Here is a 19,403-nt window from a genome sequence, read left to right on the forward strand (position 1 = left end):
TGGTGGCCGAGCTACAGCGTTGTTAGTCAGACCAGGAGACATCCCATCTGAGGTGGAAGGTGGTGGCCGAGCTACAGCGTTGTTAGTCAGACCAGGAGACATCCCATCTGAGGTGGAAGGTGGTGGCCGAGCTACAGCGTTGTTAGTCAGACCAGGAGACATCCCATCTGAGGTGGAAGGTGGTGGCCGAGCTACAGCGTTGTTAGTCAGACCAGGAGACATCCCATCTGAGGTGGAAGGTGGTGGCCGAGCTACAGCGTTGTTAGTCAGACCAGGAGACATCCCATCTGAGGTGGAAGGTGGTGGCCGAGCTACAGCGTTGTTAGTCAGACCAGGAGACATCCCATCTGAGGTGGAAGGTGGTGGCCGAGCTACAGCGTTGTTAGTCAGACCAGGAGACATCCCATCTGAGGTGGAAGGTGGTGGCCGAGCTACAGCGTTGTTAGTCAGACCAGGAGACATCCCATCTGAGGTGGAAGGTGGTGGCCGAGCTACAGCGTTGTTAGTCAGACCAGGAGACATCCCATCTGAGGTGGAAGGTGGTGGCCGAGCTACAGCGTTGTTAGTCAGACCAGGAGACATCCCATCTGAGGTGGAAGGTGGTGGCCGAGCTACAGCGTTGTTAGTCAGACCAGGAGACATCCCATCTGAGGTGGAAGGTGGTGGCCGAGCTACAGCGTTGTTAGTCAGACCAGGAGACATCCCATCTGAGGTGGAAGGTGGTGGCCGAGCTACAGCGTTGTTAGTCAGACCAGGAGACATCCCATCTGAGGTGGAAGGTGGTGGCCGAGCTACAGCGTTGTTAGTCAGACCAGGAGACATCCCATCTGAGGTGGAAGGTGGTGGCCGAGCTACAGCGTTGTTAGTCAGACCAGGAGACATCCCATCTGAGGTGGAAGGTGGTGGCCGAGCTACAGCGTTGTTAGTCAGACCAGGAGACATCCCATCTGAGGTGGAAGGTGGTGGCCGAGCTACAGCGTTGTTAGTCAGACCAGGAGACATCCCATCTGAGGTGGAAGGTGGTGGCCGAGCTACAGCGTTGTTAGTCAGACCAGGAGACATCCCATCTGAGGTGGAAGGTGGTGGCCGAGCTACAGCGTTGTTAGTCAGACCAGGAGACATCCCATCTGAGGTGGAAGGTGGTGGCCGAGCTACAGCGTTGTTAGTCAGACCAGGAGACATCCCATCTGAGGTGGAAGGTGGTGGCCGAGCTACAGCGTTGTTAGTCAGACCAGGAGACATCCCATCTGAGGTGGAAGGTGGTGGCCGAGCTACAGCGTTGTTAGTCAGACCAGGAGACATCCCATCTGAGGTGGAAGGTGGTGGCCGAGCTACAGCGTTGTTAGTCAGACCAGGAGACATCCCATCTGAGGTGGAAGGTGGTGGCCGAGCTACAGCGTTGTTAGTCAGACCAGGAGACATCCCATCTGAGGTGGAAGGTGGTGGCCGAGCTACAGCGTTGTTAGTCAGACCAGGAGACATCCCATCTGAGGTGGAAGGTGGTGGCCGAGCTACAGCGTTGTTAGTCAGACCAGGAGACATCCCATCTGAGGTGGAAGGTGGTGGCCGAGCTACAGCGTTGTTAGTCAGACCAGGAGACATCCCATCTGAGGTGGAAGGTGGTGGCCGAGCTACAGCGTTGTTAGTCAGACCAGGAGACATCCCATCTGAGGTGGAAGGTGGTGGCCGAGCTACAGCGTTGTTAGTCAGACCAGGAGACATCCCATCTGAGGTGGAAGGTGGTGGCCGAGCTACAGCGTTGTTAGTCAGACCAGGAGACATCCCATCTGAGGTGGAAGGTGGTGGCCGAGCTACAGCGTTGTTAGTCAGACCAGGAGACATCCCATCTGAGGTGGAAGGTGGTGGCCGAGCTACAGCGTTGTTAGTCAGACCAGGAGACATCCCATCTGAGGTGGAAGGTGGTGGCCGAGCTACAGCGTTGTTAGTCAGACCAGGAGACATCCCATCTGAGGTGGAAGGTGGTGGCCGAGCTACAGCGTTGTTAGTCAGACCAGGAGACATCCCATCTGAGGTGGAAGGTGGTGGCCGAGCTACAGCGTTGTTAGTCAGACCAGGAGACATCCCATCTGAGGTGGAAGGTGGTGGCCGAGCTACAGCGTTGTTAGTCAGACCAGGAGACATCCCATCTGAGGTGGAAGGTGGTGGCCGAGCTACAGCGTTGTTAGTCAGACCAGGAGACATCCCATCTGAGGTGGAAGGTGGTGGCCGAGCTACAGCGTTGTTAGTCAGACCAGGAGACATCCCATCTGAGGTGGAAGGTGGTGGCCGAGCTACAGCGTTGTTAGTCAGACCAGGAGACATCCCATCTGAGGTGGAAGGTGGGCCGAGCTACAGCGTTGTTAGTCAGACCAGGAGACATCCCATCTGAGGTGGAAGGTGGTGGCCGAGCTACAGCGTTGTTAGTCAGACCAGGAGACATCCCATCTGAGGTGGAAGGTGGTGGCCGAGCTACAGCGTTGTTAGTCAGACCAGGAGACATCCCATCTGAGGTGGAAGGTGGTGGCCGAGCTACAGCGTTGTTAGTCAGACCAGGAGACATCCCATCTGAGGTGGAAGGTGGTGGCCGAGCTACAGCGTTGTTAGTCAGACCAGGAGACATCCCATCTGAGGTGGAAGGTGGTGGCCGAGCTACAGCGTTGTTAGTCAGACCAGGAGACATCCCATCTGAGGTGGAAGGTGGTGGCCGAGCTACAGCGTTGTTAGTCAGACCAGGAGACATCCCATCTGAGGTGGAAGGTGGTGGCCGAGCTACAGCGTTGTTAGTCAGACCAGGAGACATCCCATCTGAGGTGGAAGGTGGTGGCCGAGCTACAGCGTTGTTAGTCAGACCAGGAGACATCCCATCTGAGGTGGAAGGTGGTGGCCGAGCTACAGCGTTGTTAGTCAGACCAGGAGACATCCCATCTGAGGTGGAAGGTGGTGGCCGAGCTACAGCGTTGTTAGTCAGACCAGGAGACATCCCATCTGAGGTGGAAGGTGGTGGCCGAGCTACAGCGTTGTTAGTCAGACCAGGAGACATCCCATCTGAGGTGGAAGGTGGTGGCCGAGCTACAGCGTTGTTAGTCAGACCAGGAGACATCCCATCTGAGGTGGAAGGTGGTGGCCGAGCTACAGCGTTGTTAGTCAGACCAGGAGACATCCCATCTGAGGTGGAAGGTGGTGGCCGAGCTACAGCGTTGTTAGTCAGACCAGGAGACATCCCATCTGAGGTGGAAGGTGGTGGCCGAGCTACAGCGTTGTTAGTCAGACCAGGAGACATCCCATCTGAGGTGGAAGGTGGTGGCCGAGCTACAGCGTTGTTAGTCAGACCAGGAGACATCCCATCTGAGGTGGAAGGTGGTGGCCGAGCTACAGCGTTGTTAGTCAGACCAGGAGACATCCCATCTGAGGTGGAAGGTGGTGGCCGAGCTACAGCGTTGTTAGTCAGACCAGGAGACATCCCATCTGAGGTGGAAGGTGGTGGCCGAGCTACAGCGTTGTTAGTCAGACCAGGAGACATCCCATCTGAGGTGGAAGGTGGTGGCCGAGCTACAGCGTTGTTAGTCAGACCAGGAGACATCCCATCTGAGGTGGAAGGTGGTGGCCGAGCTACAGCGTTGTTAGTCAGACCAGGAGACATCCCATCTGAGGTGGAAGGTGGCCGAGCTACAGCGTTGCTAGTCAGACCAGGAGACATCCCATCTGAGGTGGAAGGTGGTGGCCGAGCTACAGCGTTGTTAGTCAGACCAGGAGACATCCCATCTGAGGTGGAAGGTGGTGGCCGAGCTACAGCGTTGTTAGTCAGACCAGGAGACATCCCATCTGAGGTGGAAGGTGGTGGCCGAGCTACAGCGTTGTTAGTCAGACCAGGAGACATCCCATCTGAGGTGGAAGGTGGTGGCCGAGCTACAGCGTTGTTAGTCAGACCAGGAGACATCCCATCTGAGGTGGAAGGTGGTGGCCGAGCTACAGCGTTGTTAGTCAGACCAGGAGACATCCCATCTGAGGTGGAAGGTGGTGGCCGAGCTACAGCGTTGTTAGTCAGACCAGGAGACATCCCATCTGAGGTGGAAGGTGGTGGCCGAGCTACAGCGTTGTTAGTCAGACCAGGAGACATCCCATCTGAGGTGGAAGGTGGTGGCCGAGCTACAGCGTTGTTAGTCAGACCAGGAGACATCCCATCTGAGGTGGAAGGTGGTGGCCGAGCTACAGCGTTGTTAGTCAGACCAGGAGACATCCCATCTGAGGTGGAAGGTGGTGGCCGAGCTACAGCGTTGTTAGTCAGACCAGGAGACATCCCATCTGAGGTGGAAGGTGGCCGAGCTACAGCGTTGTTAGTCAGACCAGGAGACATCCCATCTGAGGTGGAAGGTGGTGGCCGAGCTACAGCGTTGTTAGTCAGACCAGGAGACATCCCATCTGAGGTGGAAGGTGGTGGCCGAGCTACAGCGTTGTTAGTCAGACCAGGAGACATCCCATCTGAGGTGGAAGGTGGTGGCCGAGCTACAGCGTTGTTAGTCAGACCAGGAGACATCCCATCTGAGGTGGAAGGTGGTGGCCGAGCTACAGCGTTGCTAGTCAGACCAGGAGACATCCCATCTGAGGTGGAAGGTGGCCGAGCTACAGCGTTGTTAGTCAGACCAGGAGACATCCCATCTGAGGTGGAAGGTGGTGGCCGAGCTACAGCGTTGTTAGTCAGACCAGGAGACATCCTGAAAATCGGTCTTCTCACAAAAATGTCTGTAGCGTCCGAACGGTTTTGGCCTATAAACTATTAAAAGGGGAGACTCTCACGAACACGATGGTGGTCTTCGTTTTGCTCTACGATCCCCACAAGCCCCTATCGTCTGAAGTCAGTACCGTCGATGTGCAACTTGTGTTTGTATTATCCAAACCATTTGGGCGACAAACTAATGTGACCCCACTGTGGAAAGGGGAGCTTATCACCAACACCTTGACTGGATAACCCTGACCCTGGATAAACCTGCCCCTGGATAAACCTGCCCCTGGATAAACCTGACCCTGGATAAACCTGCCTCTGGATAAACCTGCCCCTGGATAACCCTGACCCTGGATAACCCTGACCCTGGATAAACCTGACCCTGGATAACCCTGACCCTGGATAAACCTGACCCTGGATAACCCCGACCCTGGATAACCCCGACCCTGGATAACCCCGACCCTGGATAAACCCGACCCTGGATAACCCCGACCCTGGATAACCCCGACCCTGGATAACCCCGACCCTGGATAACCCCGACCCTGGATAAACCCGACCCTGGATAACCCCGACCCTGGATAAACCTGACCCTGGATAACCCTGACCCTGGATAAACCTGACCCTGGATAACCCCGACCCTGGATAACCCCGACCCTGGATAACCCCGACCCTGGATAAACCCGACCCTGGATAACCCCGACCCTGGATAACCCTGACCGTGGATAACCCTGACCGTGGATAACCGTGACCCTGGATAACCGTGACCCTGGATAATCCTGACCCTGGATAACCCTGATTGAATAACCCTGACCCTGGATAACCCTGATTGAATAACCCTGACCCTTGAACAATATATGCTTCAGCAATCAGGACCCTTTTTACATGTATCTTAGTGTGATGTGATTGATAACATAAGAACTACTACTGTATATAACTACAACCTACTAAACTACTAATAATATACATTAAAATGCTGAAAACAAATTGTGCAGTAGATACTGCTGTTACATTGTTCCAATGAGGGCGTGCACCATGGGGTCTACCGCTTCAAGCTCCGCCTCCAATGACAGAGCTCAATACGCCGTCCTCATTCATACCGGTTACACAGACACGGTACACGGGACGCGGCTGCGCCCTATCCCAGACGGACCGGCTGTTGATTTGTTTTGACGTGTTTTAAATCCAGTTAACAACTGCTTTTTTACTGGGACGTTAATAGGAATTCGTGGTTTACCTGATCTGGATTCCCGTTTTGAGAAGAAAGAGTGCGAATGGAACTTCTCTCGTCTTGACGTCAGCTCGGGAGGGGAAGTCATCTGGGATTACATATTCCGCTTTAGCGCTACTGTGGTACCTGGAATATACGATTAGAAGAGTTTTGTGGAGGATCGTTTATTTGAAATGGATTCTTTCTTTGTGAAGGTAAGATAAAAGTCTGAACAAAATATTTCGAGGCATTGTAGCAGCTTCGAAACGTTGTTTCATTTCAAAGTGACTGCATGAACCGGGAGCGTCTTTGTTACATCTTTACGAGCAGTGAGCACTTTTTCTGTCGCGGAGGTTTTGTATTGTGTTTTACAGCGGTCCTCTTCTGCTGCAAATTAAAAACAAACAATAATGGCTTATTTCGCTCGTAAAGGGTGAGACGCTAGCATATGGTTTACAGTACTTTATGCAGCAGGATATGTGTTATAGCCTAGTAGTAAGTAATAGCAGTAGCAGCAGTGGGACACAGCCAGACACAATAGGCATCCTGAGCTCTGCTCTGGGCTGGGATAGCTTGACTGCTGAGCTCTGCTCTGGGCTGGGATAGCTCGACTGCTGAGCTCTGCTCTGGGCTGGGATAGCTCGACTGCTGAGCTCTGCTCTGGGCTGGGATAGCTCGACTGCTGAGCTCTGCTCTGGGCTGGGATAGCTCGACTGCTGAGCTCTGCTCTGGGCTGGGATAGCTCGACTGCTGAGCTCTGCTCTGGGCTGGGATAGCTCGACTGCTGAGCTCTGCTCTGGGCTGGGATAGCTCGACTGCTGAGCTCTGCTCTGGGCTGGGATAGCTCGACTGCTGAGCTCTGCTCTGGGCTGGGATAGCTCGACTGCTGAGCTCTGCTCTGGGCTGGGATAGCTCGACTGCTGAGCTCTGCTCTGGGCTGGGATAGCTTGACGGCTGAGCTCTGCTCTGGGCTGGGATAGCTTGACTGCTGAGCTCTGCTCTGGGCTGGGATAGCTTGACTGCTGAGCTCTGCTCTGGGCTGGGATAGCTCGACTGCTGAGCTCTGCTCTGGGCTGGGATAGCTCGACTGCTGAGCTCTGCTCTGGGCTGGGATAGCTTGACTGCTGAGCTCTGCTCTGGGCTGGGATAGCTTGACTGCTGAGCTCTGCTCTGGGCTGGGCTGGGATAGCTTGACGGCTGAGCTCTGGGCTGGGATAGCTCGACTGCTGAGCTCTGATCTGAGCTGGGATAGCTCGACTGCTGAGCTCTGCTCTGGGCTGGATAGCTTGACTGCTGAGCTCTGCTCTGGGCTGGGATAGCTTGACTGCTGAGCTCTGCTCTGGGCTGGGCTGGGATAGCTTGACGGCTGAGCTCTGGGCTGGGATAGCTCGACTGCTGAGCTCTGATCTGAGCTGGGATAGCTCGACGGCTGAGCTCTTGTAACAGTATAACTTTAGTACGTCCCCTCGCCCCGACCTCGGGCGCGAACCAGGGACCTTCTGCACACATCAACAACAGTACCTAGCTAGCCATTTCACATCCGTTACACTCTGCTCTGGGCTGGGATAGCCCGACGGCTGAGCTCTGGGCTGGGATAGCTCGACGGCTGAGCTCTGGGCTGGGATAGCTCGACGGCTGAGCTCTGGGCTGGGATAGCTCGACGGCTGAGCTCTGGGCTGGGATAGCTCGACGGCTGAGCTCTGGGCTGGGATAGCCCGACGGCTGAGCTCTGGGCTGGGATAGCTCGACGGCTGAGCTCTGGGCTGGGATAGCTCGACGGCTGAGCTCTGGGCTGGGATCGCTCGACGGCTGAGCTCTGGGCTGGGATAGCTCGACGGCTGAGCTCTGGGCTGGGATCGCTCGACGGCTGAGCTCTGGGCTGGGATAGCTCGACGGCTGAGCTCTGGGCTGGGATAGCTCGACGGCTGAGCTCTGGGCTGGGATCGCTCGACGGCTGAGCTCTGGGCTGGGCTGGGATAGCTCGACGGCTGAGCTCTGGGCTGGGCTGGGATAGCTCGACGGCTGAGCTCTGGGCTGGGCTCGCTCGACCGCAGGATGCAGCTGGACTGTCTGTCCTTGGGAAAGGACAACTTAAAACAAGTTTACTACATGTCCACATGTCACACACTTCTAAATCTCTGTTGTTTAAGGCACAAGGACGAGCCTCCTATCTTAAGTCCAGCCCTGTTGATCTCATCAGCCCATAGACCAGGCAGTCTATCTCATGGTGAATGATGGCGTCACCTTCCCCATGGTCCATCAACCTTCTAATGGCAGACATTGTTACCTATAACTGGTAGGGGCATACGCCTACTTATGTCACTAGGCATGAAAGGAGACCGCCCAGCCCCACATGGGAAACAGAGAGAATGTATCTGAAGTCTACCCTTTGAACTCTGACAAAACCAGAGTCCTGGTCTCTTTCCCCTATGCATTTCCTGCCAGGGTGTGATGTGTCATGTCTAAGTACACACTGACGACCCCTGTGATGTCATTATGACCCCTGAACTACTACGGCCCTATTGTTAAACTCCTCCCTTCTCACTCGTCGTCCTATTCTGTCTTCCACCCCATCCCCTCTAACCCCTACCCTTGTTCCCTGTGGCCCAGTGTCAGCACTTAACATCCCCTCTAACCCCTACCCTTGTTCCCTGTGGCCCAGTGTCAGCACTTAACATCCCCTCTAACCCCTACCCTTGTTCCCTGTGGCCCAGTGTCAGCACTTAACATCCCCTCTAACCCCTACCCTTGCTCCCCCGTGGCCCAGTGTCAGCACTTAACATCCCCTCTAACCCTTACCCTTGCTCCCCGTGGCCCAGTGTCAGCACTTAACACCCCCTCTAACCCTTACCCGTGCTCCCCGTGGCCCAGTGTCAGCACTTAACATCCCCTCTAACCCTTACCCTTGCTCCCCGTGGCCCAGTGTCAGCACTTAACATCCCCTCTAACCCTTACCCTTGCTCCCCGTGGCCCAGTGTCAGCACTTAACATCCCCTCTAACCCTTACCCTTGCTCCCCGTGGCCCAGTGTCAGCACTTAACATCCCCTCTAACCCTTACCCTTGCTCCCCCGTGGCCCAGTGTCAGCACTTAACATCCCCTCTAACCCTTACCCTTGCTCCCCGTGGCCCAGTGTCAGCACTTAACACCCCCTCTAACCCTTACCCTTGCTCCCCGTGGCCCAGTGTCAGCACTTAACATCCCCTCTAACCCTTACCCGTGCTCCCCGTGGCCCAGTGTCAGCACTTAACATCCCGACTAACCCTTACCCGTGCTCCCCGTGGCCCAGTGTCAGCATTTAACATCCCCTCTAACCCTTACCCTTGCTCCCCGTGGCCCAGTGTCAGCACTTAACATCCCCTCTAACCCTTACCCTTGCTCCCCGTGGCCCAGTGTCAGCACTTAACATCCCCTCTAACCCTTACCCTTGCTCCCCGTGGCCCAGTGTCAGCACTTAACATCCCCTCTAACCTTTCACCCCATGTCCAGCCCTGCGTGATGAAAGCACCGGGGCGACAATCAACACCTATTTCTTTCATTGAACCTTTATTTAGACAGGGAGTCAATGCTGAGACCAAGGTGTCTTTATTTAGACAGGGAGTCAATGCTGAGACCAAGGTCTCTTTATTTAGACAGGGAGTCAATGCTGAAACCAAGGTGTCTTTATTTAGACAGGGAGTCAATGCTGAGACCAAGGTGTCTTTATTTAGACAGGGAGTCAATGCTGAGACCAAGGTGTCTTTATTTAGACAGGGAGTCAATGCAGAGACCAAGGTGTCTTTATTTAGACAGGGAGTCAATGCTGAGACCAAGGTGTCTCTATTTAGACAGGGAGTCAATGCTGAGACCAAGGTGTCTTTAGACAGGGAGTCAATGCTGAGACCAGGGTGTCTTTATTTAGACAGGGAGTCAATGCTGAGACCAAGGTGTCTTTATTTAGACAGGGAGTCAATGCTGAGACCAGGGTGTCTTTATTTAGACAGGGAGTCAATGCTGAGACCAAGGTGTCTTTATTTAGACAGGGAGTCAATGCTGAGACCAAGGTCTCTTTATTTAGACAGGGAGTCAATGCTGAGACCAAGGTCTCTTTATTTAGACAGGGAGTCAATGCAGAGACCAAGGTGTCTTTATTTAGACAGGGAGTCAATGCTGAGACCAAGGTGTCTTTATTTAGACAGGGAGTCAATGCTGAGACCAAGGTGTCTCTATTTAGACAGGGAGTCAATGCTGAGACCAAGGTCTCTTTATTTAGACAGGGAGTCAATGCTGAAACCAAGGTGTCTTTATTTAGACAGGGAGTCAATGCTGAGACCAAGGTGTCTTTATTTAGACAGGGAGTCAATGCTGAAACCAAGGTGTCTTTATTTAGACAGGGAGTCAATGCTGAGACCAAGGTGTCTCTATTTAGACAGGGAGTCAATGCTGAGACCAAGGCGTCTTTATTTAGACAGGGAGTCAATGCTGAGACCAAGGTGTCTTTATTTAGACAGGGAGTCAATGCTGAAACCAAGGTGTCTTTATTTAGACAGGGAGTCAATGCTGAGACCAAGGTGTCTCTATTTAGACAGGGAGTCAATGCTGAGACCAAGGCGTCTTTATTTAGACAGGGAGTCAATGCTGAGACCAAGGTGTCTTTATTTAGACAGGGAGTCAATGCTGAGACCAAGGTGTCTTTATTTAGACAGGGAGTCAATGCTGAGACCAAGGTGTCTCTATTTAGACAGGGAGTCAATGCTGAGACCAAGGTGTCTTTAGACAGGGAGTCAATGCTGAGACCAGGGTGTCTTTATTTAGACAGGGAGTCAATGCTGAGACCAAGGTGTCTTTATTTAGACAGGGAGTCAATGCTGAGACCAGGGTGTCTTTATTTAGACAGGGAGTCAATGCTGAGACCAAGGTGTCTTTATTTAGACAGGGAGTCAATGCTGAGACCAGGGTGTCTTTATTTAGACAGGGAGTCAATGCTGAGACCAGGGTGTCTTTATTTAGACAGGGAGTCAATGCTGAGACCAGGTGTCATTATTTAGACAGGGAGTCAATGCTGAGACCAGGGTCTCTTTATTTAGACAGGGAGTCAATGCTGAGACCAGGGTCTCTTTATTTAGACAGGGAGTCAATGCTGAGACCAAGGTCTCTTTATTTAGACAGGGAGTCAATGCAGAGACCAAGGTGTCTTTATTTAGACAGGGAGTCAATGCCGAGACCAAGGTGTCTTTATTTAGACAGGGAGTCAATGCTGAGACCAAGGTGTCTTTATTTAGACAGGGAGTCAATGCCGAGACCAAGGTGTCTTTATTTAGACAGGGAGTCAATGCTGAGACCAAGGTGTCTCTATTTAGACAGGGAGTCAATGCCGAGACCAAGGTGTCTTTATTTAGACAGGGAGTCAATGCAGAGACCAAGGTGTCTTTAGACAGGGAGTCAATGCTGAGACCAAGGTGTCTTTATTTAGACAGGGAGTCAATGCTGAGACCAAGGTGTCTCTATTTAGACAGGGAGTCAATGCTGAGACCAAGGTGTCTTTATTTAGACAGGGAGTCAATGCTGAGACCAAGGTCTCTTTATTTTCGCTATACACATCACTATATACATCACTATATACATCACTATATACACATGAATATACACATCAATATATACATCACTTTACACATCGCTATACACTTCCCTATATACACTTCCCTATATACACATCACTATATACATCAATATGCACATCACTATATACATCAATATATACATCAATATATACATCAATATGCACTATACACATTAATATACACTTGAATAATGTTATAGGTTTTGGTTTTTCCATTTATGTTTTGAATAGCTCGTTAGTACCGATTGGCATCACCTTGTTAGTCAGTATGTGTTACACCTGTGCTGGTTGCCATCTCGTTAGTGGGAAGGTGTTTCACCTGTACTGGCACGGGTACTATTTAAGAGTGGCTGGCCCAAGGCCTCCCGGGTGGCGCAGTGGTCTAGGGCACTGCATCGCAGTGCTAACTGCGCCACCAGAGTCTCTGGGTTCGCGCCCAGGTTCTGTCGCAGCCGGCCGCGACCGGGAGGTCCGTGGGGCGACGCACAATTGGGCTAGCGTCGTCCGGGTTAGGGAGGGTTTGGCCGGTAGGGATATCCTTGTCTCATCGCGCTCCAGCGACTCCTGTGGCGGGCCGGGCGCAGTGCGAGCTAACCAAGGGGGGCAGGTGCACGGTGTTTCCTCCGACACACTGGTGCGGCTGGCTTCCGGGTTGGAGGCGCGCTGTGTTAAAGAGCAGTGCGGCTTGGTTGGGTTGTGCTTCGGAGGACGCATGGCTTTCGACCTTCGTCTCTCCCGAGCCCGTACGGGAGTTGTAGCGATGAGATAAGATAGTAATTACTAGCGATTGGATACCACGAAAATTGGGGAGAAAATGGGATAAAAATTAAAAAAAAAAAAAAAAAAAAAAAGTGGCTGGCCCAAAATAGATCAAATTGTGACTGGAAGTGGTTCAGTAAAAAAGCACTGGCTGAGGAGCATGAGTGTGCCTAAATGAGGTTTTCATCTGTCAGGATGTGTGTATGCAGAGAGACAAGAACACAAGGAGAGAGGCCCCTGTTCACATAAATCTCTCTTCACCTCAAATACACCCACCCAGAAGAACAGGATGCTCCAGGACAGCAGTACCTGGCAGCAGACAGGCCAGGAGGGAGGTAGTAGGCAGAACAGGACAGCAGTACCTGGCAGCAGACGGAGGGAGGGAGGTAGTGAGTAGTAGGCAGAACAGGACAGCAGTACCTGGCAGCAGACGGAGGGAGGTAGTGAGTAGTGGGCAGAACAGGACAGCAGTACCTGGCAGCAGACGGAGGGAGGTAGTGAGTAGTGGGCAGAACAGGACAGCAGTACCTGGCAGCAGACAGGCCAGGAGGGAGGTAGTGAGTAGTGGGCAGAACAGGACAGCAGTACCTGGCAGCAGACAGGCCAGGAGGGAGGCAGAACAGGACAGCAGTACCTGGCAGCAGACAGGCCAGGAGGGAGGTAGTGAGTAGTGGGCAGAACAGGACAGCAGTACCTGGCAGCAGACGGAGGGAGGTAGTGAGTAGTGGGCAGAACAGGACAGCAGTACCTGGCAGCAGACAGGCCAGGAGGGAGGTAGTGAGTAGTGGGGAGAACAGGACAGCAGTACCTGGCAGCAGACAGGCCAGGAGGGAGGCAGAACAGGACAGCAGTACCTGGCAGCAGACAGGCCAGGAGGGAGGTAGTGAGTAGTGGGGAGAACAGGACAGCAGTACCTGGCAGCAGACAGGCCAGGAGGGAGGCAGAACAGGACAGCAGTACCTGGCAGCAGACAGGCCAGGAGGGAGGTAGTGAGTAGTGGGCAGAACAGGACGGCAGTACCTGGCAGCAGACAGGCCAGGAGGGAGGCAGTGAGTAGTGGGCAGTCTGGATAGTGGACAGGACTTGGTGTGTTCATCTAGTGACTCCAGCTAATGAGTTTTAGGGTTCAGCTTTTGGGACTGAGAGGATGTGACAGATCCCAGAACCCAACTGTCTGTCTCCCCCAGGCAGCACCACACAGATGCACATTAAAGGGTTCAAAAGAGCATCAACAAAAACCTAGATCACCAGACACACATTTTACAGTAAAATCTAGATCACCAGACACACATTTTACAGTAAAATCTAGATCACCAGACACACATTTTACAGTAAAATCTAGATCACCAGACACACATTTTACACTAAAATCTAGATCACCAGACTCACAAATTTTACAGTAAAATCTAGATCACCAGACTCACAAATTTTACAGTAAAATCTAGATCACCAGACTCACAAATTTTACAGTAAAATCTAGATCAACAGACTCACAAATTTTACAGTAAAATCTAGATCAACAGACTCACAAATTTTACAGTAAAATCTAGATCACCAGACTCACAAATTTTACACTAAAATCTAGATCACCAGACTCACAAATTTTACAGTAAAATCTAGATCAACAGACTCACAAATTTTACAGTAAAATCTAGATCAACAGACTCACAAATTTTACACTAAAATCTAGATCACCAGACTCACACATTTTACTGTAACATCTAATGAATACGACACTCCCTATAAGAGTACATGTAACACCAAAATGTGTTATCGTTCAGCCATCTCTGGATTCCACTGAGTCTCTGTGAGGGAGTTAGTGTAATCCTTCACTTCCCACTGAGTCTCTGTGAGGGAGTTAGTGTAATCCTTCACTTCCCACTGAGTCTCTGTGAGGGAGTTAGTGTAATCCTTCACTTCCCACTGAGTCTCTGTGAGGGAGTTAGTGTAATCCTTCACTTCCCACTGAGTCTCTGTGAGGGAGTTAGTGTAATCCTTCACTTCCCACTGAGTCTCTGTGAGGGAGTTAGTGTAATCCTTCACTTCCCACTGAGTCTCTGTGAGGGAGTTAGTGTAATCCTTCACTTCCCACTGAGTCTCTGTGAGGGAGTTAGTGTAATCCTTCACTTCCCACTGAGTCTCTGTGAGGGAGTTAGTGTTATCCTTCACTTCCCACTGAGTCTCTGTGAGGGAGTTAGTGTAATCCTTCACTTCCCACTGAGTCTCTGTGAGGGAGTTAGTGTAATCCTTCACTTCCCACTGAGTCTCTGTGAGGGAGTTAGTGTAATCCTTCACTTCCCACTGGCCAAAAACTGGTTCAATCAACCTTGTTTCTACGTCATTTCAACAACAAAAAATGTAATGTGATGACGTTGAATCAACGGGAAACCGGTTATCACACTGGTTATCACACTGGTTATCACACTGGTTATCACACCGGTCGTACCACCGGTCGTCACACTGGTTATCACACCGGTTATCACACTGGTTGTCACACCGGTTATCACACTGGTTGTCACACCGGTTATCACACTGGTTGTCACACCGGTTATCACACTGGTTGTCACACTGGTTATCACACCGGTTATCACACCGGTTGTCACACTGGTTATCACACCGGTTATCACACCGGTTATCACACCGGTTGTCACACTGGTTATCACACCGGTTATCACACCGGTTGTCACACTGGTTATCACACTGGTTATCACACTGGTTATCACACTGGTTATCACACCGGTTATCACACCGGTTATCACACTGGTTATCACACCGGTTATCACACTGGTTATCACACTGGTCATCACACCGGTTGTGTTGCTGTGTAGATCAGGAATGTTTGTGCTGTCACATCATATTCTGAATGGATACACTATATACACAAAAGTATGTGGACACCCCTTCAAATTAGTAGATTCGGCTATTTCAGCCACACCCGTTGCTGACAGGTACATCAAATTGAGCACACAGCCATGCAATCTCCATAGACAAACATTGGCAGTAGAATGGCCTTCCTGAAGAGCTCAGTGACTTTCAACATGTCACTGTCATAGGATGCCATCTTTCCAACAAGTCATTTCGTCAAATTTCTGCCCTGCTAGAGCTGCCCCCAGGTCAACTGTAAGTGTTACTGTCAAGTGAAAATGTCTAGAAGCAACAAAGGCTCAGCCGCAAAGTGTTGATGAGGAAGTCGGGAGTCTGAACGTCTGACAGTCAAAGAGAGCCACAGTCCTTTAATCACCCGAACCAATCCAATCAAAGCTCTGCTCGGTGGAATCAGGTTGTATTAGATAACCACGGTTGGCTGGAGAAAGGAGAGAGTAGAAGTCCAAGGTTGATTACATCTGACCTCTGTTACGTAATGTTCCCACATCCTCTGGTGTCAGAGGAGACTACCCTCATGCTGCTCCTCCTGGGATGAGCCAGATGAGGAGCGTGTCTGGGTTTGTGCTGCTGGAAGGAGGCCCAGGTGCTCCCTCGATGGTGAACCCATCCACCTAAATAATTATCGCCCTCTGTTCGAAATTGTCTTCTAAGTGTTCACCAGTCTGATTTCAGGCCGGGTCATCGCACCATGTCTGCTGCAACCTTGGTGTTAAATGATGTGGTAAAGGGTATGGATGAGAGCATCCCCGGCGCGTCCATAAGGCTAGGGGAGCTTTCCCTAAAGTCAATTATATATCCTCATTAGTCTACTCCTGTCTATACAGCGATACGTACAGTCATTCACAATGGGCTACTAAAGCATGGTTTGGCCATAGAGGATCATTACCGTCTCCATTGGCTGTATTGTTTTAACTAGGAATGCACCATGAGCTATTTAGGAAGCAGTACCATAATACCCAGACCCATGCATACTAACACACCATACCCACTATACACACCTACACATGGAGTTTGTGTTATAGATGTGTGGTAGAAGACTAGAGCTCTGAGGACATCACACTTCATATGTTGTGAAATCTGTTATGAATGTATTGTATTGGTTTTAAAAATGTATAAACTGCTTTTTATGTTGCTGGACCCCAGGAAGAGTAGGTGCTGCCTTGGAATTAGCTAATGGGGATCCATAATAAACCCCAGGAAGAGTAGCTGCTGCCTTGGCAGGAACTAATGGGGATACATAATAAACCCCAGGAAGAGTAGCTGCTGCTTTGGAATTAGCTAATGGGGATCCATAATAAACCCCAGGAAGAGTAGCTGCTGCCTTGGAATTAGCTAATGGGGATCCATAATAAACCCCAGGAAGAGTAGCTGCTGCCTTGGCAGGAACTAATGGGGATCCATAATAAACCCCAGGAAGAGTAGCTGCTGCCTTGGCAGGAACTAATGGGGATCCATAATAAACCCCAGGAAGAGTAGCTGCTGACTTGGCAGGAACTAATGGGGATCCATAATAAACCCCAGGAAGAGTAGCTGCTGCCTTGGTAGGAACTAAATGGGGACCCATAATAAACCCCAGGAAGAGGAGCTGCTGCCTTGGCAGGAACTAATGGGGACCCATAATAAACCCCAGGAAGAGTAGCTGCTGCCTTGGCAGGAACTAATGGGGATCCATAATAAACCCCAGGAACTAATGGGGATCCATAATAAACCCCAGGAAGAGTAGCTGCTGCCTTGGCAGGAACTAATGGGGATCCATAATAAACCCCAGGAAGAGGAGCTGCTGCCTTGGAATTAGCTAATGGGGATCCATAATAAACCCCAGGAAGAGTAGCTGCTGTCTTGGCAGGAACTAATGAGGATCCATAATAAACCCCAGGAACTAATGGGGATCCATAATAAACCCCAGGAACTAATGGGGATCCATAATAAACCCCAGGAAGAGTAGCTGCTGCCTTGGCAGGAACTAATGAGGATCCATAATAAACCCCAGGAACTAATGGGGATCCATAATAAACCCCAGGAAGAGTAGCTGCTGCCTTGGCAGGAACTAATGGGGATCCATAATAAACCCCAGGAAGAGTAGCTGCTGCCTTGGCAGGAACTAATGGTGATCCATACTAAACCCCAGGAAGAGGAGCTGCTGCCTTGGCAGGAACTAATGGGGATCCTTAATAAACCCCAGGAAGAGTAGCTGATGCCTTGGCAGGAACTAATGGGGATCCATAATAAACCCCAGGAAGAGTAGCTGCTGCCTTGACAGGAACTAATGAGGATCCATAATAAACCCCAGGAAGAGTAGCTGCTGCCTTGGCAGGAACTAATGGGGATCCATAATAAACCCCAGGAAGAGTAGCTGCTGCCTTGGCAGGAACTAATGGGGATCCATAATAAACCCCAGGAAGAGTAGCTGCTGCCTTGGCAGGAACTAATGGGGATCCATAATAAACCCCAGGAAGAGTAGCTGCTGCCTTGGTAACAGCTTATGGGCATCCATAGTAAATACAAATAGATGATTGTTGAGTTGCGACTGTCAGTGAAAAGAAGAGAGGCCCAGCCAGACATATCGCAATATTTCAAAATACATATTTTGGAAAGCAAATGGCTATTGCTCTAAAGAGAAGACAATGGAAAGACTCTAATCTCTTTTAGTTAACAACCCCACAGCATGATGCTGCCAGCACCATGCTTCACTGCAGGGATGGTGCCAGGTTTCCTCCAGACGTGACACTTGGCATTCAGGCCAATCAGTCTTGGTTTCATCAAACCAGAGAATGTTGTTTCTCATGGTCTGAGAGTCTTTAAGTGGCTTTTGGCAAACTCCAAGCGGGCTGTCATGTTCTTTTTACTGAGGAGTGGCTTCCGTCTGGCCACTCTACCATAAAGGTCTAATTGGTGGATTACTCTAGAGCTCTGTCAGAGTGACCATCGGGTTCTTGGTCACCTCCCTGACCAAAGCCCTTCTCCCCAAATTGCTCTGTTTGGCCGGGCGGCCAGCTCTAGGAAGAGTCTTGGTGGTTCCTAACTTCTTCCATTTCAGAATGATGGAGGCCACTGTGTTGTTGGGGACCTTCAATGCTGCAGAAATGTTTTGGTACCCTTCCCCAGATCTGTGCCTCGACACAAATGATTATACATCTGGAAAAAGTTAAGGGGTCTGAATACTTTCCGAAGACAGTTCTCTGTCTTTGAAGTAGGAATGCTGGAATGCTGGGTAGTAGCTGGTTAGTAGCCTGGTTAGTAGTCTGGTTAGTAGCCTGGTTAGTAGCCTGGTTAGTAGCCTGGTTAGCAGCCTGGTTAGCAGCATGGTTAGTAGTCTGGTTAGTAGTCTGGTTAGTAGCCTGGTTAGTAGCCTGGTTAGTAGTCTGGTTAGTAGCCTGGTTAGTAGCCTGGTTAGCAGCCTGGTTAGCAGCATGGTTAGTAGTCTGGTTAGTAGTCTGGTTAGTAGTCTGGTTAGCAGGTTGGTTAGCAGCCTGGTTAGTAGCCTGGTTAGTAGCCTGGTTAGTAGTCTGGTTAGTAGCCTGGTTAGTAGTCTGGTTAGTAGCCTGGTTAGTAGTCTGGTTAGTAGCCTGGTTAGTAGTCTGGTTAGCAGTCTGGTTAGCAGCCTGGTTAGCAGCCTGGTTAGTAGCCTGGTTAGTAGCCTGGTTAGCAGCCTGTTTAGCAGCCGGGTTAGTAGCCTGGTTAGTAGCCTGGTTATCAGCCTGGTTAGTAGTCTGGCTAGTAGCCTGGTTAGTAGTCTGGTTAGCAGTCTGGTTAGCAGCCTGGTTAGCAGCCTGGTTAGTAGCCTGGTTAGCAGCCTGGTTAGCAGCCGGGTTAGCAGCCGGGTTAGCAGCGGGGGTAGCAGTTTTTTAGTAGCTGTGTAGTAGCTGGGTAGTAGCAGTTTTTTAGTAGCTGTGTAGAAGCTGGGTAGTAGCTGGGTAGTAGCAGTTTTTTAGTAGCTGTGTAGTAGCTGTGTAGAAGCTGGGTAGTAGCAGTTTTTTAGTAGCTGTGTAGTAGCTGGGTAGTAGCTGGGTAGTAGCAGTTTTTTAGTAGCTGTGTAGTAGCTGGGTAGTAGCAGTTTTTTAGTAGCTGGGTAGTAGCTGGGTAGTAGCTGGGTAGTAGCTGGGTAGAAGCTGTGTTAGACTCTGCATTCTCTTGTTAAATGAGTAACCTGATAAAGCCTAGCCCACTCCCTGGTCTGACTGGTAACATTTATTTATCTTTCTCTTGCTCTCTTTCTCTTCTCTCTTTGTCTCT

The 19,403-nt window shown here is 51.0% G+C and overlaps 1 protein-coding gene across 1 annotated transcript in view; it reads left to right on the top strand.

Moving 5' to 3' along the window:
- Positions 1-5,816: 5,816 nt before the first annotated feature.
- The window catches only part of LOC129820679 (unconventional myosin-X-like), a 440,174-nt gene continuing 426,587 nt past the window's right edge, over positions 5,817-19,403 (top strand). The window contains exon 1 of the mRNA XM_055877525.1: positions 5,817-6,142. Coding sequence (XP_055733500.1) covers positions 6,122-6,142 — 21 coding nt within the window. The 5' untranslated portion in view covers positions 5,817-6,121. The remainder of the gene's footprint in view (positions 6,143-19,403) is intronic.

Source organism: Salvelinus fontinalis, chromosome 23 (assembly GCF_029448725.1).
Source record: "Salvelinus fontinalis isolate EN_2023a chromosome 23, ASM2944872v1, whole genome shotgun sequence".
Lineage (NCBI taxonomy): Eukaryota > Metazoa > Chordata > Actinopteri > Salmoniformes > Salmonidae > Salvelinus > Salvelinus fontinalis.